Source organism: Camelina sativa, chromosome 19 (assembly GCF_000633955.1).
Source record: "Camelina sativa cultivar DH55 chromosome 19, Cs, whole genome shotgun sequence".
Lineage (NCBI taxonomy): Eukaryota > Viridiplantae > Streptophyta > Magnoliopsida > Brassicales > Brassicaceae > Camelina > Camelina sativa.
The window spans coordinates 7,645,377-7,670,151 of NC_025703.1; the positions used below are offsets into that span (position 1 = coordinate 7,645,377).

General features: G+C 35.9%; 9 protein-coding genes across 12 annotated transcripts in view; 7 read left to right on the forward strand and 2 right to left on the reverse strand.

Moving 5' to 3' along the window:
* The window catches only part of LOC104765407 (phospholipase D alpha 1), a 5,267-nt gene extending 3,028 nt beyond the window's left edge, over nt 1-2,239 (forward strand). The window contains exons 4-5 of one of the 2 annotated variants that reach the window (XM_010489110.2): nt 433-1,459; nt 1,548-2,239. In XM_010489110.2, the coding sequence (XP_010487412.1) occupies nt 433-1,459; nt 1,548-1,981 (1,461 nt within the window). In that variant the 3' untranslated portion in view covers nt 1,982-2,239. Of the gene's footprint in view, nt 1-19; nt 1,460-1,547 lie in introns of both variants that reach the window. The other variant, XM_010489109.1, reaches the window with a different exon arrangement.
* On the reverse strand, nt 2,114-4,119 carry LOC104765406. Its single transcript, XM_010489108.1, has one exon. The coding sequence runs from the start codon at nt 3,948-3,950 to the stop codon at nt 3,288-3,290; it is 663 nt and encodes a 220-aa protein (XP_010487410.1). The 5' UTR covers nt 3,951-4,119; the 3' UTR covers nt 2,114-3,287.
* Nucleotides 5,908-6,859, forward strand: LOC104765410. The gene is made up of 2 exons (XM_010489111.2): nt 5,908-6,304; nt 6,390-6,859. Exons 1-2 carry the CDS (start codon nt 6,139-6,141, stop codon nt 6,635-6,637), a joined length of 414 nt encoding a protein of 137 aa, XP_010487413.1. The 5' UTR covers nt 5,908-6,138; the 3' UTR covers nt 6,638-6,859.
* LOC104765411 lies at nt 9,313-10,745 on the forward strand. Of its 2 annotated transcripts, none has more exons than XM_010489112.2 (5): nt 9,313-9,616; nt 9,819-10,090; nt 10,185-10,275; nt 10,359-10,425; nt 10,530-10,745. In XM_010489112.2, exons 1-5 carry the CDS (start codon nt 9,612-9,614, stop codon nt 10,581-10,583), a joined length of 489 nt encoding a protein of 162 aa, XP_010487414.1. In that variant the 5' UTR covers nt 9,313-9,611; the 3' UTR covers nt 10,584-10,745. The 2 variants fall into 2 exon arrangements, with proteins under 2 accessions (XP_010487414.1, XP_010487415.1); XM_010489113.2 differs by having other exon boundaries at nt 9,314-9,616; nt 9,822-10,090.
* Nucleotides 10,819-11,961, forward strand: LOC104765412. The gene is made up of 2 exons (XM_010489115.2): nt 10,819-11,111; nt 11,618-11,961. The coding sequence occupies exons 1-2, from the start codon at nt 10,907-10,909 to the stop codon at nt 11,761-11,763; spliced, it is 351 nt and encodes a 116-aa protein (XP_010487417.1). The 5' UTR covers nt 10,819-10,906; the 3' UTR covers nt 11,764-11,961.
* On the forward strand, nt 12,168-14,146 carry LOC104765413 (methyl-CpG-binding domain-containing protein 11-like). 2 transcript variants are annotated; one of them, XM_010489117.2, is made up of 3 exons: nt 12,168-12,466; nt 12,615-12,701; nt 13,117-14,146. In XM_010489117.2, the coding sequence occupies exons 2-3, from the start codon at nt 12,639-12,641 to the stop codon at nt 13,846-13,848; spliced, it is 795 nt and encodes a 264-aa protein (XP_010487419.1). In that variant the 5' UTR covers nt 12,168-12,466; nt 12,615-12,638; the 3' UTR covers nt 13,849-14,146. The 2 variants fall into 2 exon arrangements, with proteins under 2 accessions (XP_010487419.1, XP_010487418.1); XM_010489116.2 differs by having other exon boundaries at nt 12,373-12,473.
* LOC104765414 (glucan endo-1,3-beta-glucosidase 14-like) lies at nt 14,519-16,396 on the forward strand. Its single transcript, XM_010489118.1, has 3 exons — nt 14,519-15,082; nt 15,285-15,602; nt 15,829-16,396. The coding sequence occupies exons 1-3, from the start codon at nt 14,570-14,572 to the stop codon at nt 16,186-16,188; spliced, it is 1,191 nt and encodes a 396-aa protein (XP_010487420.1). The 5' UTR covers nt 14,519-14,569; the 3' UTR covers nt 16,189-16,396.
* Nucleotides 17,114-18,582, reverse strand: LOC104765415 (protein LURP-one-related 12). The gene is made up of 2 exons (XM_010489119.2): nt 18,191-18,582; nt 17,114-17,728 (listed from the first exon to the last, which is right to left on the reverse strand). Exons 1-2 carry the CDS (start codon nt 18,455-18,457, stop codon nt 17,333-17,335), a joined length of 663 nt encoding a protein of 220 aa, XP_010487421.1. The 5' UTR covers nt 18,458-18,582; the 3' UTR covers nt 17,114-17,332.
* Nucleotides 20,836-23,527, forward strand: LOC104765416 (phosphatidylcholine:diacylglycerol cholinephosphotransferase 1-like). The gene is made up of 3 exons (XM_010489120.2): nt 20,836-21,452; nt 22,071-22,208; nt 23,046-23,527. The coding sequence occupies exons 1-3, from the start codon at nt 21,024-21,026 to the stop codon at nt 23,370-23,372; spliced, it is 894 nt and encodes a 297-aa protein (XP_010487422.1). The 5' UTR covers nt 20,836-21,023; the 3' UTR covers nt 23,373-23,527.

Genomic DNA, 24,775 nt, shown 5'->3' on the forward strand with positions numbered 1-24,775 from the left:
AAAGTTTCTCTGTACCAAGATGCTCATATTCCAGACAACTTTGTTCCTAAGATTCCTCTCGCTGGAGGGAAGAACTATGAGCCTCAGAGATGCTGGGAGGATATTTTCGATGCCATTAGCAACGCAAAGCACTTGATCTACATTACTGGTTGGTCTGTTTACGCTGAGATCTCCTTAGTGAGGGACTCGAGGAGGCCGAAGCCAGGAGGAGATATGTCCATTGGTGAGCTGCTCAAGAAGAAGGCTAGTGAAGGTGTCAGGGTTCTTTTGCTTGTTTGGGATGACAGAACCTCTGTTGATGTGCTGAAAAAAGATGGGCTCATGGCTACTCATGATGAAGAAACTGAGAATTTTTTCAGGGGAAGTGATGTTCATTGTATCTTGTGCCCTCGTAACCCTGATGATGGTGGTAGCATAGTCCAAAGTTTGCAGGTCTCTACTATGTTCACGCACCATCAGAAAATTGTTGTTGTGGACACTGAGATGCCAAGCAGTGGAGGATCAGAAATGAGGAGAATTATGAGTTTTGTTGGTGGAATCGATCTCTGTGATGGAAGATACGACACTCCGTTCCACTCCTTGTTCAGGACATTGGACACAGTCCACCATGATGACTTCCATCAACCTAACTTCACCGGTGCTGCTATCACCAAAGGTGGTCCAAGGGAGCCTTGGCATGACATCCACTCTCGTCTTGAAGGTCCCATTGCTTGGGATGTCTTGTATAACTTCGAGCAGAGATGGAGCAAGCAGGGTGGGAAAGACATTCTTGTTAAGTTGAGGGATCTTGGTGATATTATTATCACCCCTTCTCCTGTTATGTTCCAAGAGGACCATGACGTGTGGAACGTCCAACTGTTTAGATCCATTGATGGAGGAGCTGCTGCTGGGTTTCCAGAGTCACCTGAAGCTGCTGCTGAAGCCGGGCTTGTAAGTGGAAAAGATAATATCATTGATAGGAGTATCCAAGATTCTTACATTCACGCTATCAGACGTGCCAAAGACTTCATCTACATTGAAAACCAGTACTTCCTTGGGAGTTCTTTTGCTTGGGCTGCTGATGGTATTACTCCTGAGGACATCAATGCACTGCACTTAATCCCAAAAGAGTTATCGCTTAAGATCGTTAGCAAGATCGAGAAGGGAGAGAAGTTTAGGGTCTATGTTGTGGTTCCAATGTGGCCAGAAGGTCTCCCAGAGAGTGGATCAGTGCAAGCTATATTAGATTGGCAGAGGAGGACCATGGAGATGATGTACAAGGATGTGATTCAGGCCCTCAGAGCTCAGGGACTTGAGGAAGATCCAAGAAACTATCTGACATTCTTCTGTCTCGGAAACCGTGAGGTCAAGAAAGAAGGAGAGTATGAGCCTGCAGAGAGACCAGACCCCGACTCAAGTTACATGAGGGCGCAAGAAGCACGCCGCTTCATGATTTACGTCCACACCAAAATGATGATTGGTAAGTTTTTACATTTCGATTTAAAAAAACGACTTGAGAAGTTTACATAAATGTATGTGTATGACTAACTTGATGACTCATTTTGCAGTTGACGATGAATATGTTATCGTCGGGTCTGCTAACATCAACCAGAGGTCGATGGATGGTGCAAGGGACTCAGAGATAGCAATGGGAGGCTACCAACCACATCACTTGTCCCATAGACAACCAGCTCGTGGCCAGGTCCATGGGTTCCGTATGTCACTCTGGTACGAACACTTGGGAATGCTAGATGAAACCTTCCTGGATCCCTCAAGCTTGGAATGTATTGAGAAAGTTAACCGCATCGCTGATAAGTATTGGGACTTTTACTCAAGTGAGTCACTCGAACATGACCTTCCTGGTCATTTGCTCCGCTACCCGATTGGTGTATCCGGCGAAGGAGACGTCACTGAGCTTCCTGGATTTGAATTCTTCCCGGACACAAAGGCCCGTATTCTCGGCACCAAATCAGACTACCTGCCACCGATCCTCACAACCTAATCTCACTAGGTATGTCTAGTAATGATCTCTCTCTTTCTCTCTCTCTCTCTGCTTTGCTGCTGCAAGTAGCTCTGAATAAACTGAGTCTATGTGTTTAGAATTAAAAAGTTAATGGTTGGTGTGATGATGCACTTTTTTACCCCTTTGGTTTTATATTCGTACAATGACGTGGTGAGAGTGTAGCTTTGTTGTTATGTACTGTTGAACGTATGAATCTTATCTGATCCTTTTCTTTTTATCGGATATCCCTACCAATGATAGCGTGTTTCACATCAATATTTTTGAGGTAGTTTGCTATATTATGCATACAAGGTCATCACTAGTGTGTAGTGAAGAGGCCAGACCACAACACTATCAGACCAAACGGGGATTTATGAGTTTTCTTTTCAAGTCTTCTTGCTTTAGGATTTAGCATTGCTGGTCACCTTCAAATTTTCTTAAAATTTGGCAAACTTGTACATTCTTCTGCTTTTCTTTTGATTACTTAAATTTCGTAAGAGCAGAACAATGTTAGGTCCCAAAGCTTAAGAACACAAAACACTATTTTCTAAGGCAAATTTCTATTTGTGGTTTGGTTCCATGGAAAACTTGTCGCTTAGTTAGAAAATAGAAAACTTGAACAATGGGAAACAATCTCATATCTCCCTCTCCATCTTAGAGCTAGTCCTCGCCGGTTAATTTGTTCCCGTTAACTGATTGATAAGCTACAACCGGTGGTCAACTACACAAGACTATCTTGGTTGAGTCGTTTTGACTTGGTCTATTTCCTTTTATTTCAATTTTTGCAAATAAAATAATTAAACGCACTCCCACTTCCTAGTTTGAAGGATATACTAGTGGGACTCACGTTTGTTTTAGCACTTTGTTTATTTGTTTCCCAAGTTCGTAGAATTAGTACATCTCATCTATTTGAAGACATGAAAAACCAAAAAAACAAAGGTAGTTCTTTTGAACAAATTATGTTCTTGTTGTTTTTGGGACCTAACAAAGAAACTCAAAAATTGAATTGTAAATTACATCCGAATACCAAAAAGTAAAAATACAACGTTTATATGGATTATTTGTAATCAAAAAGCAAGAAATAGATGAACGAACAAAAATAGCAACGAACTAGGTTAAAGCATACTTTCTTGAACATTCATACACTGATACAGAGAAAGGGAAAATCATGAATTAAAACTAAATTGATAGGTCATGTCGAACACAATAGGTAATTAATATAAACAACCTACAAAAATCAAACATGATAAACGAAACTAACACAGAAGGCTGATCAGAGAGAGATAGGCTTTTAGGGTTTAACCGTTTATGAGGGAAACACGGCACGACACACCGGACAAATCCCACTAACCCTAAGCCACTCCTCTCCACACGTGCGATGAAAAACGTGCGAACACGGCATTCGACCCGCTTCCTCATCGGACCCAACCCGGATCTTATCCATGCATATCACACAATAACCTCCGTTCTCATCAACAACCACCGTATCCAAGTGTATCTCCACCGCCTCATCGCTCGCTGGAGCCACCGCAAAATTCACAGCCACGACATCATCCTCCTCCTCTTCACCAGGAAACGTCGGCACGACAACAGACATCGATACTTGTAGCCTGTCCACGTGAGGTAACTCAGAGATATCCTCACGCGTCTTCAACTCGGAGATATTCTCAGTTAGCGTGGTAACGATCTCGCGATCACAAGGGACTTGGAGCAAATCAAGAATGTGATAGACGAAGGCTAGGATCCGATTACGATCTCCACCGAACAACCATTCACGATCAAACTCGTGAGTTTGAACAACGGTTCTAGTTTCGAGATTGTTAAGATCTTCTTCGTCTTCTTCTCCACGAGTGTAGTCCACTTGGAAATCGAAAAAGAACTTTTCGTGTTTGCGGAGATCTCCGTCGTCGTTGTAGATCCGATTGACATTGATCAAGTTGTCTACGATATCGTGGGAACAGAAATCCATGATTTGTTTCCTGAGAAGAAAAAAAAAGTTTTTCGATATTTGTTGTGTTTAGGGTTTCGATTAATCTGGTGAGGTTTGAGAGAGAGAGAGAGAGAGAGAGCTATATAAAGTAGTCAATTGAGTTAACGGAAAAGAGAAATTGAAAAAGGAAAATTTCCTTTTAACTCAAGAAAATTACCGAATCTTATAAAATAGATGTAAATCAAAGTATTTTTAAAAAATTGATATTCAGTAATAACTACTAGCTCTCCTTATTATCCTAATTTCCTTTTTGTAAAGGTCCCAAACTCCCAATAAATTAGCGGATTTGTTTAAAAGCAAAATTAAGGACAAAATTAAATGAATGACGGCATTTTAAATACGAAAAAGATGTTTCAGAGATTAACCCAAGTAACAACTTTGATTAAAGTTTTGAAAACAATTCCACATATTTCGTATGATGATTTTAGTTTTTTTTTTTTTTTTGTTGAAAAAAAATATAGATTATTATTGACCAACAAGTATACGACCCTTTATAAAAGGACGACTGAATAATGTGTCTGTAGAAAAAATGTTTGAGATGATAGTATTGTAGACAAATCGTTGCGGACTACAGACTAAAAAAAAAAAAGTTGTAGAATACAATTAAAGAACCGTGCCAGTAGGCAGTAGCAAGCAGTTCCGTAGCTAGTACATGGAAAGACTTCTCCTCGCTTAGTTCTTTCTTCTTAAGTACGGAAATTTTATAATTGTTAAACATGTTCCGATCTTATTGGCTTTAAAATGTTAGAGACTGTTGGCAAAGTCTCGTGTTCTCGAATCTGAAAGACACGTGTACAGGTTAGACAGGACACGTGTATAGGGTCAACGCAATAGGTCAGTGGTTGACATTGATCCAAGTTATAAAAAAAGTCTCCTAATTAATTTATTCTTAATAATTTTCGAAAATTCCGTCGACATGATTCATCCATAAATCAATTTACGCCTTTATACTAGTTTCCAATAATTCTTCGTTACTACGTGCCGTCTTTCTTTATTTTTATTTTCTCTGTAATATCCATTCAATTGATAATTTATAAGTTCATAGACAGACAACGCATATAATAAAAATATTGATAAGATAGTGAGTTGGGTTTTACATGATACATGTGACAATGTTCATGTCTATGTTTTTTATCCAACCCATTTTTAACATACAAAGTTTGAGATTTACAAAAAAAAACAAAAAATTTGGAAATTTTTGGGTTTAGATTGGCCACATGCCCACATAAAAATAGAAACACATACAATTTGATTGAGGTAGTTAAATACTATATTTTAGCGGACGTAGAAAAAACGATTAAGAAAAAAGGCAGTTAACAGAAAAAACACGAATACAATAATAGCTATAATTAGTAATAATCAATTATAATTTAACACACAAAAGTAAAATATATGCACATTAACTTTTCCAAATAACTTTTGTTGGAACCATTTTACTCCCCTCTGCATATATGTTCTAAGCAAGATAGACTTGCGAAAAGTTTATGTCAAAATACATGTTTACTTATGAATTAATCAGTTAAGAGATCATTAAGGAATGATGAAATTAGTTATTGATAGAATTCTATGAATAATTATTGTCAAAAACTCGAACTTAGTCAATCGACTCGACGAAAGCAATAAAGTTACCACTTATCAGTATTGAATGTATTTTAAAGAATCATCGATTGACGAAGACGAATATAATTATTGTAAATTCCCAATTAGCTTAAAACACAAAGATTAGTAAAGAGTGGTCTACAAAATCCAAACAACATATTGACCAAAAAAGTCTTATTCTAATTCTAATTAAACTTGGTCTACATATTATTTTTCTTTCTCCCACTAGGACATGTGAGTAACGAAAGCACCAAAATCTAACTCGCACTCTCATCTTTTCCAACTTTTATATATTTTCCATTTAATAAAAAAAATCTCTCGAATTTATATTTTGTATAAATAAAGGAGAGAGTCAAGAAAAGAGTTCCAACCGTAAATAATTCAACAGTTGTTAAGTTACAAGTCTCTCCAAAACAAACACATTCACACACACGTCTCTCCTCACAGCCAATCATCGATCATAGCTCGATTTTGTTCATTGTTCCGTTGGGTTTTTCTTGAAAATTTTCGTTCTTGGTATCATCAAAACTCTTCGGTACTAAAGAAACTTCACGCACACATATCCTCAATGTTGAGCTGTTCTAATGGTACCGTCGTGATCGCAACCGCCATGGTTTGCTCAAGCACCGCTCTGTTTCTCGCCATGTCTCGTCAATTCCATGGACAGAATCACACCTCTAAGGTTCTTCTTGATCAGTCTCCAAGACCCATTCTCCGTTCTTGTCTATCTTCAGGTACGATCTTTTTTTTTTCTCTATGGCTCGAATGTTTCTGATAGTTTTCGCCGGGAAAATAAGTTTTTATTTTCTTGGGATGCAGAGGAGACGAAGAAACAGAGGAAGAAGATAAAGAAAGTGCGGTTTGCGGATAATGTGAAAGACACGAAAGGGAACGGGAAAGGGTACCGGAGGAGGGAATTGAACCTGAGAAACGTACCGGAGCCAGTGACTAAACCGGGAAAGAACGGTTCAATGTGTAGAATCTCCACCACCATGCCAGCGAACCGGATGGCTCTGTACAGTGGGATTCTCAGAGACCGAGATCATAGAACTCAATGTTCTTATTGACTTTTTTTTTTCTTGACCAATCAGGTGGTCAATAGATTTAGGTTTGTAAATCTTTCTTTTATTTTCTGGTAATATTAGAAGAATCTTTTCTTGGAAATTTTCAGAAATTGTAGTTGGTGGTGGTTTCATAGTTTGAAAAATGAAAGTGACGATGTAAATGATTGACCTGTAAATAGTGATTAGCAAAATGAAAAGGTAAATAATATGTGTATATTGAAAATATTTAACTTTTTTTTTCCTTCGGTTAGCTATATAATTTATATTGATTGTGTTAAGAATCAACAATCATGTTCAGCAGGGAGAATGAATATAAAAGAGTCTCAAGCCTTACAAAAAAAATCAAGAAACAAAATGGACCATATGGCCTAGAGTTAAGTTATCTTCTAGGATAGAAATAGCCAACACAAATTGCACATGTCACACGGCTCGAGATTACGAGTTTGATACGCCAGTTAAAGATTTCGTTTTCCATTGAACCAAGCTTGAAGAAGTAGACGAGCCTCTCTTTTTTTTTTTTTTTTAAGATATATGTATTGACCAGAAAATGATGAGGATATGAATCTTTTGTTCTTTACTTAAAGCTATAATTTATATTTAACTTACACAATATGATGCCTTTTAAATGTAAAGCCAGAGGTCAATTTTCTTTATTAAAGATGTATTTGATGTGTTAGAAGATTTTTTGAAACTTAATTAGACAATTTGGATGTGCGTATTAATGTAGCAACTAGCAAGAGATCAATCTTTTGAGCCAAACTTTTTTAAAATCCAATTCTAATCACAAATCATTTCCCAAAAAAGTGCCGCTTGGTGGGTGGGAGAAAACCAAAACTTCAGGCCAATGTGAACAGAATAAACCAACGGTCCAAAATTCACGTACTTAATTATTTCGATATTCGGATATTGTATGAATAAGTGATTTCTTTTTTTCTAACACTTCTTCTAATAGAGCCTTATATCGTTTGCTCACGGCTTACGTCTCATAAGATCTCTCAATTTAACAACCACCAAAAAGACCACCACCTAACTTTATCACCAAATTATATAAACGAATTTTAGTGGATATGTGTGTTTCTAGGCCATTGATAATTTGATTTATGATTTGATTATATAAAATACACTATTACTTTTTTAAAGAAAAATCGGTTTAATTTGGTATTTAAAATCAATTCAGCTATGTTTGGTTTGGTTTTAGTTAACTCATCAACCATTTTATCTCAATCCATTTCAACCCAATCCATTAAATTTATAAACCATTTTGATCCATCTATATTAACATTTTTGAAGTACATTTTGTGTTATGTCCATTTAATTTTACTTATTCAAATTATTATTTACAACATTAACTCTTCAAAAATTTCCATAAATAGTATCACGACAGATTTTGTTTCCTAAATCTATATTAATATTTTTGAAGTACATTTGGTGTTTTACTCTTGAAGTTATATGTATTTAAAAACTTATTTACAAATTTAATCCCTAAAAACTTTCCAAAAATAATATCATTTCAGATTTTGTTTCCTAAATATTTTACATTTCATTCCAACCAAAGATAAAAAAACAACAATCAATATTATATAGAGACATAAACTATGATATATTTTCTATTTTATTTTTCAACCTGTGAGTTTTGATTCTTAACGTAAGAAGAACTTCTAATTATTTAAATATTATAATTAATATATATATATATTTAATAAAATTTAAATTATTATGAATATGTAAAATTAAAAAATTTAAAATATTATATAATGTGGTTATAAAAAGGACATGTTGGAATTAATAAAATATTATTAAATATGTGCTAACACGGGTTAAATCCTCATTTTATTATTTGCCAACACGATAAATATTATAATATCTGACATATAAAATCAATTTGTTTTACCTAAGACTGTGTAAAATAATTAATTCATTAGGAAAAATGTGACTTAATCACATCATATAAATGACTTATTATGTATTTAGATCGCTTATTTTTTGTTATAATAGTTAAAAATAGAAATAGAATCTCAAACACTAAACAAAACAAACTAAATATAATAAAAAATGGTCATTTATTACAGGTTAAAAAATTAATATAAACATTTAGTCGCATAAGCGGCCGGAAAATTAGGTTATTTCTTTATTTATAAAATATCCAATATTTAACAAACAAATAGAATATAAAATATAAATAATAATAAAACTATATGCACGCGGTGTATTGTGGGTTAAAATCTAGTTAATCCATTAAAACTCAAACTATCGATCCAATAAGTTTTTGGATTGGTTTGGTTTGGGGTGATCCCTAAATTTGGAACCATTTTGACACCCTTACGTGTAACCTAATCTGTACAACATCATACACATAACTGTCAACCGTCAGCTTTTAGGATTTTTAACATCCGAGAGTTATTCCTTTTATCTTTCTTATAAAAAAAAACTAACCTAACCGATTTCATGTAAAGCACAAAATATACATATGAAAACATTTTGTTTTCTAATTCATATATCAAAATCAGTAAAAATTTTAAGTAGGGTTTATCACAACCACAACCACAACCACAACACAGAGTGTACTTTGTCTTGGACTTCAATTATGGGAAAGCAGCCAAAGAGGTCAAAAAGATGGATAAGGTAAATGGTGGGCTCCAAAGCCTTCTTTATACAAGACCCACTATGAAATGTCTCTCTCTCGCTACACATGGCTCGTCGTCGTTTCAGCTATGCGTGGGGGGTCTCCTCTCCTCTCTAACTCCTCTTTCAAGTTTCTTCGAAATCAAGTATCCAAAACTTCTAGATACACGCTAGCTATCCCAGAAAAAGAGAACAAAGAAATCTCCTTTTTCCCCTTTTTTTTTTGTTACTTGTCTTCTTCCGATTTGGTCTTTGCTTTATACCCAAATCAAATCGATTGATTTCATTTGAAGATTTAGTAAAGTTCACAGGGTTCTTTGTTTGATGATCTAAGAAGGGCTCTGTTGTTTCCACGATGGGGTAAGTCAAATTAACTCGTTTTAAGGATTAGTTTCTAAAGTTTCTAGCTTTGGGTATTTTGTAAAGATTTGAGCTTTGGAGTTAACTCTGTTACAAAGGAATTAGCTTTTGGAATTTTAGGATGATGTTATGTTTTAGCTGATGATTTGATGGGGGGTGATTTGCAAATCAGTGATATGTTTATTATGATGTTGTAACACAGCAGTAGTTGTTTGGCTTGTTTTGATAAGTCGAAAGCAACAAGAACAACTGTAGATGTGCCTTTGGATGGCTCCAAAGATGTGTTAGTAGAAGAAGATTGGAGTGAACTGAGGAACCCTAGTGTAGCTTCTGAAGATTTCTGGACAAACACCACTTTAGATATGGAAAGCAATGCTCAGGGTAGTGTTTCTTCGATTAGTACAACGAACTTGACTGTTGATTCTCAAGGATGTGGTTCTAGCTCTAATGAACCTGCTGAGTTTGTTAACCATGGTGAGTCACTGACTGTGAGAGAGTATATGCTTTTGTGATTTTTTGGTGATTGAGCATTTGAAAATGAATCGGGGAATTTTTGGGGGTGTTACAGGTCTTGTTCAATGGAATCAAACTCGGCAGCAATGGTTGGGGGATAAAAAATCCAAGAACCGCAAAAGAGTTGATAAGGAACCGATACTGAAGTGAGGATTGTATGAGACTTAATGGTTGCAAGATTCAGTCTGTCTGTTGTGTGGAATTTAAACGACTTGATTTGTTTTTGCAGTGAGAATGTGACTTATGAGAGTCTACTTGGGAGCAACAAGCGGTTTCCTCGGCCTATACCTCTTGATGTAAGTTCAAACTCCATGGACTGGAGGAAGTAACACTGCCATCCATTCTAATTCCAAATTTGAGTGACCAATTTCGTTTTGTGATTGAAATATAATTATTGCAGGAAATGGTACAGTTTCTGGTTGAAGTTTGGGAAGAAGAGGGTCTATACGGCTGATTGAAAGATACATATTGACACAATCATGTTGGACAAAACCTTTCTTTTGTACTTGTTACTTATAACACAAATTCAGATTCTTGTCTATAAAACTGAAGAATTTGTAAAGAAAGCTGATGGAGAGATTATATGACCAAAAAAAAAGAGTTGGTTACAGTAGTATTATTTGTCAATGGATCAATTTTATTAAATTGTATTTTTCTTTTTTTTTTTCTCTTTCACAAACGCCGTACACGTATGTATGGTCTGAAACCCTGAATCCAAAACCCCTGAAATAAAAATGAGTAAATGAGTTCTTTAGTTTTATCGTCCGAGGGACAAAAATGGCGAGGGCTTTGTCCAACATGACCACAAACTCTAACCTCTACCACCACCATTCAGTTCTTACACTGCCGTATCAGCTTCACCGTCGAAGCATCTTCCTATTCTCGTCTCCTCGCCGTTTACGTTGCCTTGCCGTTGCTGGTGGTCCTCCTTCTCCTCCAGGCCCTGATCCGCCTCCGCCTGAGGATACTACTCAGCTTGAAGGTAACTTTTGATTCTTCTTGCCCAGATAATTTTGGATCCATCTTTGTTTAGCTGGTCTTTGTTGTACCTGTTATTTTACTAAAATGGTGTTTTTGGGTCGAAAGTTTTAATTTTTATCCATTGATATAACTAAAGAGCCTTTGAGGTTGGTATTGTTGGTATCATAAGGAGGAGGATGATGATTTATCCAATTACTTATGTCCATTGAACTAAAAGTTCACATCCTGTGACATGTTGTGGGTTTTGGATTTAGGCAATTAGGAATTGCAGAATCTCCTCCTAGTGAGCCAAAAAGGGCATCCATTTCTAGTGGAGATTTTCTAATTTTTCTCTTAAGATGTGAAATTGTGCAGTTGTTGCGGTTAGTCCATATGTTATGTTGAATATAGCTTTGGTGATGGATTCATTTAGGACATAGGAGAATAGACTGGAAACAGAAACGAAAACATCGCACTTTATACTTAAATGAAATGAACATTCTGGTTCGTTTGTATCTCTTTGGATAGGTCTCGTGGGAGCAGTGACAAGGATACAAGACCGAGTAAAGATCTTCCTGGCAGTGTTTTTTTGGATGTCTCTCTTCTTCTGGGTTACAGTGACAGATGGGAGGGGTAAAGGGAAAGGCAAGAAAGGTTCTTCACGTTTCAAATAAGTTTCCAAAAAATATGAAGAGGCTTTGGTGATCTCATCTACTATCCTCCTATATATATATATATATGCCCAGAGACAAGAGAGATCAAATACCTGTAGAAAAATTCACCAAGTAAGCATCTTTCTTGTATATTTCTTACTCAGAAGATGATAATAGAATACAATAATACATCATAAGATCGTCTTGTCTTGGTTGTTGCTAGTGATAATTATCATTCCTGATACTGAATTACTGATATCTCTACCTTCAGTCGCCTTCTCATCATCTTGCATCAAAGCCTATTTCCTCTGCTTAAAACGGTGTCGTTTGATCTATACGATTAGAACATGAATGGGCTATCAATGATTGGATATTAATGGGCCTAAAAACCTAACTATTTGGCACGTGCATTACATGAGCACCAAGTAAGTCTTAAAATCTAGTAACATTTAATGCGAAGATCCATACGAGTGAGTCCACGACGTCTCGTCTCCTCCTCTATCAAACACCTTTTATCATAAGCTTTTAAACGTGTCGTTACCATAGGGATGATGGAGCGCATTATACTAGTTTTGGATTCAGACACGTGGTTAGAGTTCATTGGCTTGTTTAGTTAAACTGTGTGTTGTTGTTGTTTACACAACCAAGACTTAAACTAAAGAAAGACTAGCAGAGCCAACTAACCCCAAAGGAAAACAAAATCCCTTCTCTTCTCCGTCGTGGTGTAAGTGGTAACTCTCTGACTCTTTTTTTGTTTCCCATAACCAAATTCTTAGGTTGTCTGTTGGTTAATTTGAGAAGAGTAGTAGTAATTTTGGGTTTTTCTTTGACATTTTTGTGTGATCCTTTTTTTTTTCCTAATCTGTTTTCAGCGGTTGCAAAAGGAAGGGAGGGAGATGGCTGGTGAAGAGGAAGTTGTATCTGTTGAGCTACCTGCACCTTCTTCTTGGAAGAAATTGGTTTGTTTTCCTTTGTTCCCCTCTCTGATAATTTTGGTTAAAATTATAGAAGAAGAAAAGCCCTAGAGAATTGGTTGTGTATGTGTGTATTGCTGCAATTACCAATTCTTTGATTTTCTAAGTCTTTAAAGACCCCCTGAATATGGTAGCTTCTGGTGGATGATTGCTAGAATAGGTTAAAATTACTTGATGTTGATTATGTGATTCAGAAATGCCTCATTTGATTTTGTTTGATCCACTTCTTCTTACTTCTTACTTCTTTGTTCTTGAATTTCTTGATTCTTATGGTTATGGATGCCACTTGTAGCCTTTTTGAAGCAACATTAGGGTCCGTCTTTACAGTACAATCTTTAACCTCAAATGTCAATTTCTCAGAGGTTTTACATTTAAAAGTCAACATGACTTGTTTTTGCAGTTTTACCCCAACAAAGTGGGGACAGTGAAGAAGACGGAGATTGTGTTTGTTGCTCCAACGGGTGAGGAGATCAGTAACAGAAAGCAGCTGGAGCAGTATCTCAAATCTCACCCTGGAAACCCCGAGATCGCAGACTTTGATTGGACGACTAGTGGGACACCTAGGAGATCTGCAAGAATCAGTGAGAAGACCAAGGCAACGCCTTCACCTGATAAGGAGCCACCAAAGAAGCGAGGTAGAACCAAATCTTCAGGGTCAAAGAAAGATACAGAAGCTGAGAAATCAGAGGAAGTAGGAGAGGAAAAATCTAATGTGCAAGAAGATACTGAAATGCATCCTTCAGAGGGTAACGCCGAGAATAAGAATGCAACTGTTAAGAATGGCTCTGGTGAAACAGAGAAATTGAGTGAAGCAAAAGACGACATGGTTGTTGAGGGAACTCAGAATGCGGCTCCAGTTCAAGAATCAAGTGAGTCGATGAAGGAGAAAGCATTGGATATAGTTGATGATAGTAGTAAGGAGAGAGTGGAGACTGGCGTAACCGAAAAGAACTCAGTTGAAACAGAGAATAACACCTTTGAAGCTAGTATTGGTGAGGAGAAGAAGGAAACTGCAGGCGAAGGAGCACCAGATTCTGAAGGCAAGACCAGAAACCATGAGGGAAATGGGTTGACAACAGAAGTTGAGGGGAAAGAGATAACGACAGAAGCAGAAGCTAAAGCTAATGAATAGCCCTGCACTGCTCTGCCTCTGGTAACTCATGAACTGTAAGTCAGTTGTTTCTATCAATCTATTTGAAGTTATCTTTTTTTTTTGTAATCTAATCAGAGCATTATCCCGGTAAAAGATGTTGTTAAGCTGAGATATGTAATATGAGATGACTGCAGTAATATGTGCAAGTGCAAGTGCTGGTAGGTTAAAAATATTATGTAGAGAAGGATATTATTGGCCCTTCTGTAAAACCATTGCAACCACTATGACTATGTGTTGGTGTTTATCTTACTTCTGCAATCTTTAGTTTTATTTTACATTTTTTCATGGATAACCAAGTTATAAAACAGATTAAAGATCAGTAGATAGATTAAACATATTAATTATTATTTTGGTCCAGTCATCATATTAAAATAAATGAAAGAAAGCAGAAGAAGATTAAAGAGCAAAAAGGTAAAAGTTTTGCTTTGAGGGTAAAGTAAGAATCTTATGCAAACAAAGAAAGACTTACAATGTTAGTTTTCTAATTTCCTTGATTCAGTTTCAGAAGAATCTTTCAATTTTTGCCTTAACAACTTCCCTTGATTCCTTCCTTTTGCATGGTCCCCGAGAAAAGGGTTTAGAATCTTCCTGTTAATGAACAACTTCATAGTATAAACACTTCTTGTTCCCATTTTAAGACACAAAACATTAAAAAAACCCTGCTCTGTTTGCAAAACCATCATTTGAGACAGCATCTCAAATGGATTATAGTGTTTCTCTTCGAAAGTCTCGTACTTCACATATGGGTTTCTCTTCTTTCTTCCTCTCGTTTCTCTTTGTCTTCTCCATCCTCTCTTCACAAACGGCTGTAGCATTCATAGGAACATACGGTATAAACTACGGTCGCATAGCCGACAATCTTCCGCCTCCTGACGCGGTAGCAACTCTCCTTAAATCAGCAAAGATCAGAAACATCCGTATATACGATGCTGACCACTCTGTCCTCACAGCCTTCCGTGGGACTGGGATCGAAATCATCGTTGGCTTAGGCAACGAGTTTCTTAAGGACATGAGCGTTGGTGAAGACCGTGCCATGAACTGGCTTAAGGAAAACGTCGAGCCTTTTATACGAGGTGGTACTAAAATTAGCGGTATCGCGGTAGGGAACGAGATTTTAGGTGGCACTGATATCGGGCTTTGGGAAGCTCTCTTACCTGCCGCCAAGAATGTTTACTCCGCTCTTCGCCGTCTTGGTCTTCACAATGTCGTTGAGGTACGTACGTTACCTTAATCTTGTATATCAACCAAACATGTCGTTTAAATCATCTATTTATCTTATTCTCAACTTTGCTTAATTATTATGTATATATTGTACCCATGCATCAATTTAGTTTTATTTTTACAACATAATGATGGATTAGCCTAGAAATAATATAATAACTGTTCGGCCTAACAATTTGAATATTTATTTGTAGGTGTCGAGTCCACATTCGGAGGCAGTGTTTGCGAACTCGTATCCACCTTCGTCGTGCACGTTCAGGGACGATGTGGCGCCGTTTATGAAGCCGTTGTTAGCGTTTTTCTGGCAAATTCAATCGCCCTTCTACATAAACGCTTACCCTTTTCTTGCTTATAAATCTGACCCGATCACAATTGACCTCAATTACGCCATTTTCGAGAAAAACAAAGGCATCTTGGACCCCAAAACCAAGCTTCATTACGATAACATGTTCGATGCCATGGTCGATGCTTCTTATGCTGCTCTGGAAAAAGCTGGTTACACAAAAGTCCCGGTACGTTGTCCTTCTTATTACTATAAACAGCTGTAAACTAAAGTTTTGTCAATAACATGCATAATATGAGTTTGAAACTTAGTAGTATGACCTATTTATTTGCATTGTTTTTTCTGTTAGTAACATGCACTTAATTAATTAAGCTACATGTCTTCTCGTACATGAAAGATATAATATACAATTAGAGTCCACATTAACCTGATTTAAATCATTTAATTGTGTGTAGGTGATTGTTTCGGAGACGGGATGGGCATCAAAAGGCGATGCTGACGAACCCGGAGCGTCATTGAAGAACGCCAGAACTTATAACCGGAATCTCAGGAAACGGCTCCAGAAGAGGAAAGGAACGCCGTATAGACCAGACATGATGGTGAGAGCTTACGTGTTTGCTCTCTTCAACGAGAACTCGAAACCAGGCCCCACTTCCGAGAGAAACTTTGGTCTTTTTAAACCCGACGGTACTATTGCCTACGACATTGGCTTCACCGGACTCAAGTCCTCCTCTTCTACAACACGATGTCATGTATGGTCGTCTCTTGTTTCGGCTTCTCTTGTTATGTTTCTTCTTCTTTTTCTTCATCGTTAGTTACGCCCTTGTGAGTTTGTGAGATTTGTGATTTTCTAATTGATCCTTTGGTGTATATAGATTATCAAGTTAACCCTGTACTTCTTGATTTGCTTATGATTAGTCACTTTTAACTTTAAGTGTTGTTGATATAAGAACTTCTTACTTTGTGTAATGTGCTTATTGTACGATATTGCTCTACTAATTTGAAATGTTGGATATTTCTACATTCTTCTCTATATAGTTCATTACCAAGTCAAAAACAGTTAAAGAAAAAGTTATATGGCTGTGTAGTTTTTGGTTGGGACTCAATCACAGCTTAATCAGATGAAAAGATGTTGTGAAAACTACAGAAAACTCTCACAACTACTTTTTATCATACACTAAATTTTGATGTTGTGTATTTTGTTCGACCTTTAAAATCATATTATTTCTTTCGTTCATGGTGTATTTAGTATACGTGAAGGCTTACGTATTATTAACAAAGATACATTAGATAAGTCGTGTATTTACAACAGCATGAAAATTTTGAGTACGCTAACGAATCAAATTCTAATCTGTAGAGTGCAGCAAGTAGTCAAGATATACTATTTTCTCTCTTTATTAGATTCGGAAATAATAATTCTATCAAAATTTATTCGACCGCCTCCTAATATTTTATTTATGTATTATTATTCCTACGCACTCTCTAATCTTGTCAACTACCACCTCAAATATATTTATATCTAAATCTCTCTACTTGGGCATTGAACATGTGTACAATACACGTTACATCTCTCGTATATATTTAAAAACTAGTACATCGATAGAGATATATTGCAATTTGCAACTAACACCATAATTCAAATCTATATTAAGCTAATCAAATATATTAGCCGTTCACAACACATTTAATCTGGTCAATGGATAGATTTGGAACTTTGTATGTATCCAAGATTCCAAAATATGCTAAAATGCTTTTGTAACATGAAACATATAATCAACAAATTTCCCGAGACAGAGACTATATATATAATATGTAACGTAATTTAATGATTTAACACGGAATTGGTACAAACAGATCCCCATAATCATACACGGTCCAAATCTGAAGATTGAAAAACTAAAGATTAGATTCGATATGATAACGTGAAGACCGGTTGAGAGAGGGTGAAAGAGACATACACTAATCCTCAACAAATGGGTGTACCTGTTCATCACCAATCTCAACAGGATCATCACCGTTGATCTGGTCAAGCACGACGACCAAACCCATAGCGAAAGCGCCATCGAAACCAGGTTTGATCTCTAGAGTGAACACATCTCTACCAAGCATCACGTTCGTTGACGCGTCTACTTTACGTTTGATCTCAGCCACAGTACGTTTCTCTGTGTCGTATATGAGGCAGCTTCGTTGCGAGAAGTCACCGTCGATAATGTACTCTTCTCCCGTTCCGTCGTAAACATCTATTTCCATCGTACACCGTCCGATTATAGACGATCTACGCACGCTGAAGATCGGTTTCTGACCATCCGATCTCTCTCCGAGGAAACCTTCCCATCTCTGGTGCAGAGTTGGTCTCTGTTCGTCAATAACAAAACCAACGAGTTGACTCAGTTTAGTTATTGGAACTAATGTATTTGAAAGAATACAAAACTAATGGACTCTAGCTAGCTTACTCGAACTAGCTTTAGAAAAAAAAAAAAAAATAGTTTATCAAAATTTTCAGCTCCAAACAATTTCTTCAGATCTCGTTTCTAACAACTAGGTTAACAACAACATCCACCAAATTCTTACCAAGTTATCCAATTTTTATCAGATACAAAGAAAAAAACTTCTAAGGCTGTCAAGAATTCAAGATTCTTGAATTATTTATGGATGCCCATCAATGACATATTTATGTTTAAAAACCAAACCCATCTAATCAAGAAAGCCCCAAGAAAGCATAAAAACTTAATTTCTAATCACCAAGCTGACTCTTACTTGTCCCAACTCAATTATAAAGAAACAAGAACAACAACAAAAAAATTAAATAAAGTTTACCTTTCGTTTAACGGTGAGGAGACACTTTCCGGTAGCGTCCATGAGGACAATCTCATCGTTATCTCTAGTGTCGGGTCCGTAAGAATCAACCCTGAAGATAATATCACCGTGGCAGTCATAGGCGGCGAAACCATCGCCGGTGTAGAAGAGAGAGGTCTTGCAGACGGTGAGTGGTTTGTCTTCTTCGTAGAGATAAGCTTTGTCCACCACAATTCTACCTCCCATCTTTTTCCCTTCTTTTGGATTCGTCTCTTCAACTAATTCCATGCTTTTAATTTTCTTTTTTCTTTTGTGTATGAGTTGTGTGTGTGTGTGTGGACGGAAGAAGTTAGATTTTGTGGTTTGGTTAACGAATGATTTTTATGTGTGTGATATGGACACTCTTCTCTTCCCTTACCTTGCCTCTCTATTTATATATGGTTGTGGTTGATACTATCTATACATACACACGCGTGACGCGTATGTAACGAATTAATACCTTTTATTAGTCTCCATACTTATAAAAGTCGTAGTATATATTATTGTAATTGCCTATTGGCTAAAAATAAATAAGTCACATGCATTAATAATTTAATAATATGCGATGACTTGTAAATGTTAGTTTTAATCTGTTTTATTAGACTTTATTCTAAACTATTTGAAAGATCTGTTTACACGCCGGTTTTATATCCAAGTTGCAAAAATAGAAATATCTAGGAAGGATCATTAGAAGTTTTTATATGGGTATTTTAACATTTTAATTTTAAAATATATTTTTGTGTCGACAAATGGTTTATTTCTCCACACGGCGCCAGTTTCTAGTTATCCTAACTTTGTAAAAGATGTTTAACTACTAATCTTACGTACATGTAGTAAGATTTCATGTTATATTATAAAAAGTATGAAAAAGGGAAAATTGGAAACTGATGGTGTGGCTGAGGATATTAGTAAATTAAAATATATATCACATCGTGAAATCTATTTGTACGTTGAGTTTTATTAAAGTTAAGAAAAAGTGAATCATCAAACATCAACAATGTCCCAAATCTTTAGCCTCCTCCACCGGTAGACAACAAACACGTCTAATTGGGTGAAGATTAGACAGACACGTCCAATTAGGTGAAAAACAAACAAAATTACCACCTCTTGATTTACATTTACAGCACGTGGTAATTAAATATGTATGGCTATGTAAAAACTTACAAATTGTTTTGGCAGAACTACAATTCAGATTTTTCCTATAATCCTCTAAAGGTCTATATATGTAATTCTACAGAACAAACGATAATATTATGGTTGCAAACATATTTAAAACTCATATGTATATACATTATAGACAACAATCAAAACGAAATACGATAAGCTTAACTACACTGAAAACATGGCCAATAATTAAACTAACTATAATTCATCTTCATCTTTGGTATCCAGACCAGTTCAATCAACCGGGACTCACAAACTCGAGAATCTTCATGATTGACACACTGAGAATATTCCACGTGGGAGTTGAGATAAATTAAAGAGAGTTTTTATTTTGTCTCAAAACAACTATCAGTCGGTCACCATGAGTTAGATATCCTACCTTTACTCGAGAAATTGTTTTTTTTTTAAAGATACAAAATTATGATATAATAGAATGGTTCAAATATTTGTTAGATTACTTTAAACAAAATTTTACTTTCGTGCAAGGATCATAAAATTGTAGCACATGAATTACGGTCAAGTACTATAGACAAATACACTACAAATACAATAAAATAAACAGATGCTTTGGATATAGTAACACTACAAATACAAAAATAAACAAATCGTGTTAACAAGAAACTCGAATCCAAAAAATCAGAAATCAAAACCGTGATCGAGTGAACAATGTCAATAATATTCCAAAAAGAAGAAAGTAATTTTGTTTGTTTCATTCATATTTCTTGGTATGTATCGATCAGTTTGTTTCTTCCTGTTTTTGTTTTCTTGTTGTTCACGACACCAATGCTTCTGATGCTTTGGAGCACGAGATAGTGTTATTTTTACTCAACCAACATATGAGAACGTAACGTCTTCCGATATTAGTTACAGTAACAATTTAACATCAGGAGATTAGCAGCCCTTTTATATAAAAATAATTTTACCACGCACGATTTATGAAATATGTAAGTATGCAGGTACTTATTAAAATGTTTAAGTGAATGTTTATTGTTTTGTTAGTAATATCATACGAATAACAATGATCTAATTTAGTAACTAATAGTATACAACATGTAACCAATAAACCAACTGTCATTTATGTTTTTCAATGATATTGGAGATTTAGGTAGTTAAGACTTTAAGAGTAATCCAATAGCCAATAGACAATAGTTATATCAAAAAGTGTGAAAGAAGATATCTGCACGAAATGGAGAACCAATGCAGTAAATTTAGTTTTTTGTATTCAACGAAAAGCACCAAATCCTTTGATATATTCTCCATAATCTTGAATTAGGATTATTAATACATTGCATACACCAATAATGCATTTTATGTGATAAACTATAGTTTCTATAGGTTTTGGGGAATCTCATATTCTCTTCTCTCTCTCTCTTTTGGTCGTCGAAATATTATCATACTTATTAAAACATTAGTATAAAAAGAACAACATGTCGGTACACAAACAAAAAAGTAAAGCCTACCAAAGAGTTAGAGTGTATTTAACTAACAACCATAAAATTAAAATGTCGTTCTCAAAAATAACTATTCATCACTTTCATATGAATTTTCTAACCCAAACAAGTCTCCTTTGAAATCTCCGCCTCGTATCTCTTATATAACACATCTCTCTTCAAACTCCCAAAAATGTCCCTCTCCGTTAACTCTAACGGCCATGTCAGCCACCGCAGCTAAACCCGCCGTCTCTCGCCGTCACGTATCTAACGGAAACCACACTAACAACGTCGCCATTGACGACGATCACAACCACCAACGCCCCGTCGACGTCGGAGATACAAACACTCGAATGGAGATCGCTGCTAAGAACAACGGCTACGCCAACGGTGTCATCGGAGGAGGATGGAGGAGCAAGGCGTCGTTCATGACGTGGACGACGCGTGACGTTGTCTACGTGGCGAGACACCATTGGATACCGTGCATGTTCGCTGCCGGGCTTTTGTTCTTCATGGGGGTCGAGTACACGCTCCAGATGATACCCGCGAGATCTGAGCCGTTCGATCTTGGGTTTGTAGCCACGCGCTCTTTGAATCGCGTCTTAGCATCTTCCCCGGATCTAAACACTGTTCTAGCCGCACTAAACACGGTATGTTATGTCGAGCTAAGTTTAATTTAGGTTTTAATCTGATTTTTTTATGATTTATCTTCAAATTCTTATTGCCTCCTTCCCTTCACCTAATATTTTGTTTTCTTCCTTTTTACATTTAAAAAATCCTAATTAATTTAGTCAAATAAAAAATAAATAAAAGTGGGGTAAAGATGGAAATAAATCTCATATATATATATTCTAGTGTTATTTAATTCTCCAGCTGGAATTTTGCTGTCAAAGCAATGAAATATCTTAAGAGTGAGAAAAGTTGGCATTAATACTAAAATGGTCTTTAATCGATGAAAGATCGATTAGAGGATAAAATGTAGTTAGTGGGTAACAAAATCTAATTTAATGTTAAATCTCTTTGTTTTAGTTATGTAATCTTCTTTTTAACAACTGCTTCTTTGTTTGTTTGTACAATATATTAGTAGTATTTTGATTGATATAGAGCGCTTTTAACTTTAAAAGCTAATAGAAAATGACACATGGTGAAGAAGATGAGTTGGAGACACTATCACATGGAAACAGAGAGAGATTGGTTTTTTTAATTCGACTTTTGTGTACTTTTTTAAAAGGGAAAAAAAACTAAAATAATTGGCGGGGTGGGGACAGGTGTTCGTATTGATGCAAACAACGTATATTGTATGGACATGGTTAGTGGAAGGACGAGCACGAGCAACCATCTCGGCTTTATTCATGTTCACGTGTCGCGGCATTCTCGGCTACTCTACTCAGCTTCCTCTCCCTCAGGTTCCAGTTCACTTATCTCCCTCTTTTATGTAAATTTTTTAACATTATAGTAGTAACATTTTTTTTCTTCATATTAGTAGTGATGATCTACCCGTATATGTAGTATTAGATGTAATGTTTAATTTACTTGTTGATCCATATCAGAATTCGAACAGTTTAGACGTGTGATTTCCCTTGGCCACACTACCGTAGAAAAATACAGTTTATAATAATAGTCTTCAGATAATTTGATTATCTGAAGAACAAAATTTGGTTAAGTTTGAAAACTGACTAACCTTTTTTTCCTTTCTATTTTATATATTTAATGAGTTTAAGTGTTTAACATAGACAAATTAGATATTTTCTAGCTAAAGTTTACATAAAAATCATAAAGACATTCTTTAAAAAACAAAAAAAATATCGTATAAACAACAATTATTATTGTGAAATGAAAGGAGTGATAGATTGTGTTTTATGCTTTCAAGTTTTAGTGTTTTACCTTGCCGGATTTAGGTTAATTATCATCTTAATGATATTTATCAATTTTTAGGAAATCCCTATTTTGTTTTCGTTTGGTACCGAACTTTTTCCCATCTTTCAAAATAATGATCGACGATTTGATTGACTGGACATAAAATATCAGATTCTCACTCATTTACGCTCTACAGTTCTAGTGAGTCATCTATTTTATTTTCTTTCTCGTGATGTAGCATCGGTACTTATATGGATTTATGTGTGTGGTCTTGTTATACTGTTGAGTGTTTACATGTTCAAGAAATAATTGATACAAGGTTAATTAGCTCTCTAGTCGTGATCAAAATAAGTTAACCCTGGAAGTTAAATTTACTCCTTTTACAGGATTTTTTAGGATCAGGAGTTGATTTTCCGGTGGGAAACGTCTCTTTCTTCCTCTTCTTCTCGGGCCACGTTGCCGGCTCGATGATCGCATCGTTGGACATGAGGAGAATGCAAAGGTTTAAGCTGGCGAGGGTTTTTGACATCCTCAATGTATTACAATCGATCAGGCTGCTCGGTACAAGAGGACACTACACCATCGACCTTGCGGTTGGAGTTGGCGCTGGGATTCTTTTTGACTCACTGGCCGGAAAGTACGAAGAGATGAGCAGAAGACACCACCTAGGAACTGGTTTTAGTTTGATATCGAAAGACTCTCTAGTCAATTAAATTTGTTTCTTTCAAATGTTTTTAGTTCAACACATTTAGTTAAGTTGAATTTAGTCTAATGACTTATTTGTTTCTTCTTTATAAATGGTTCATTGCATACCGTTTGTTGAACCTAATTATCGATCTAATGTAACTTAAAAGGTTATTTATGTGTTCCGAGATAGTGAGATTATTTCATTTAACAAAAAAGAGATTTACGAAAATAATTTGTGTTAGTCTTATCAATGATATAAAAAAATAATAAAAATCAGTCAACCATATTACTAAAATTTGTATTTACGTTATTCTTCGCTATTTTTGGTAGATAAAGATGGGGTGTATGAAGTTAACGGGACAGGTACACCGATCCATAATCATAAATATATAGTTTGCTCTCAGAAGAGATCAATAGATCGGAAATTAATTATTTTGTCTCCTTTTTTTGTTGAGAAAATTCGTTAATACCAATAGTCCTTAAAATTGTTAGTTCAACCTATAATAGATAGGAAAAGTTGCTAGTGATGTTTAAACGGGCAGGATGCCCGCCAGCCTAAACGGGTCCGTTTTAAAAATTTAAGTCCATAGCCCGTTTAATAACATTACAAAAAAACACTTAAACGGGTGTATTTTTTTAGACGCGCGGGCGTAACATGTATATCCGAAATTAAACGGGTAGTCCATTTATTTCTCAAAAATTAGCGAAATTGAAACCTAGAAGTTTATTCTTCTGTGTCACTTTGTCTCTCTCTTCCAAGCTCCGGCGGATCCAAACCCATTCCGACATAACTCTAGCCGCCAATTCTTCTCCACAGTTCCATGGTGAGTTCTATGATTTGCTCTGCTTCCACACATCAAAGTCTGTTCCTTTTGCTCTCTCCGATGGAGTTTGGTTTGGACCCATCAGACTGTGAGATTGATTGATAATTTAACAAGAGTTGGGTACTTGTCTTGTCTTTTAATCTTTCGTTTCTGGGTTTTTGTTTTGTTTGTGAACGGTTTAGGGAACAATACAATCATCTCTAGCTACAGAGTTTCGAATCCATTGCAGCAGAACCAATTAATTACTCACAAGGTACGTTCGTTACTTACTTAGATCATTTTGGGGTGTAGATTCACTCATGTCTCGATTTGTGTTTGTTTGCTCACTTGCTGATTTGGATTATGTTTAATGGTCGATTTGGATTATGTTTAATGGCACAAGTACGTTTGTTACTTAGATCATTTTGGGGTGTTTGTTTAGACTTGGCAAAAAATTATATCTTTTTGTGCATTGTGTAGATTCACTCATGTCTCGATTTGTGTTTGTGTGCTGATTTGGATTACGTTTTGTTACTTAGATCATTTAACAAGCAGCTTTCTTTCAGTCATTGATGAAAATCTCTTTGAAAATGTTTAATGGTCGAATGTGATACGGCTCTATCAGG

Coding starts and splice junctions, on each gene's coding strand:
- LOC104765415 (XM_010489119.2), bottom strand. CDS start 18,457: ATGGAATTAGTTGAAGAGACGAATCCAAAAGAAGGGAAAAAGATGGGA. Junction 17,729..18,190: donor TCCTCACCGTTAAACGAAAG/GTAAACTTTATT, acceptor ATTGACGAACAG/AGACCAACTCTGCACCAGAG.
- LOC104765411 (XM_010489112.2), top strand. Junction 10,091..10,184: donor TGCTGAGTTTGTTAACCATG/GTGAGTCACTGA, acceptor GGGGTGTTACAG/GTCTTGTTCAATGGAATCAA. Junction 10,426..10,529: donor CTCGGCCTATACCTCTTGAT/GTAAGTTCAAAC, acceptor TAATTATTGCAG/GAAATGGTACAGTTTCTGGT.
- LOC104765406 (XM_010489108.1), bottom strand. CDS start 3,950: ATGGATTTCTGTTCCCACGATATCGTAGACAACTTGATCAATGTCAAT.
- LOC104765416 (XM_010489120.2), top strand. CDS start 21,024: ATGTCAGCCACCGCAGCTAAACCCGCCGTCTCTCGCCGTCACGTATCT. Junction 21,453..22,070: donor TTCTAGCCGCACTAAACACG/GTATGTTATGTC, acceptor GGGTGGGGACAG/GTGTTCGTATTGATGCAAAC. Junction 22,209..23,045: donor CTCAGCTTCCTCTCCCTCAG/GTTCCAGTTCAC, acceptor CTCCTTTTACAG/GATTTTTTAGGATCAGGAGT.
- LOC104765410 (XM_010489111.2), top strand. CDS start 6,139: ATGTTGAGCTGTTCTAATGGTACCGTCGTGATCGCAACCGCCATGGTT. Junction 6,305..6,389: donor CCGTTCTTGTCTATCTTCAG/GTACGATCTTTT, acceptor CTTGGGATGCAG/AGGAGACGAAGAAACAGAGG.
- LOC104765413 (XM_010489117.2), top strand. CDS start 12,639: ATGGCTGGTGAAGAGGAAGTTGTATCTGTTGAGCTACCTGCACCTTCT. Junction 12,702..13,116: donor CTTCTTCTTGGAAGAAATTG/GTTTGTTTTCCT, acceptor TTGTTTTTGCAG/TTTTACCCCAACAAAGTGGG.
- LOC104765414 (XM_010489118.1), top strand. CDS start 14,570: ATGGATTATAGTGTTTCTCTTCGAAAGTCTCGTACTTCACATATGGGT. Junction 15,083..15,284: donor GTCTTCACAATGTCGTTGAG/GTACGTACGTTA, acceptor ATTTATTTGTAG/GTGTCGAGTCCACATTCGGA. Junction 15,603..15,828: donor CTGGTTACACAAAAGTCCCG/GTACGTTGTCCT, acceptor AATTGTGTGTAG/GTGATTGTTTCGGAGACGGG.
- LOC104765412 (XM_010489115.2), top strand. CDS start 10,907: ATGGCGAGGGCTTTGTCCAACATGACCACAAACTCTAACCTCTACCAC. Junction 11,112..11,617: donor GGATACTACTCAGCTTGAAG/GTAACTTTTGAT, acceptor CTCTTTGGATAG/GTCTCGTGGGAGCAGTGACA.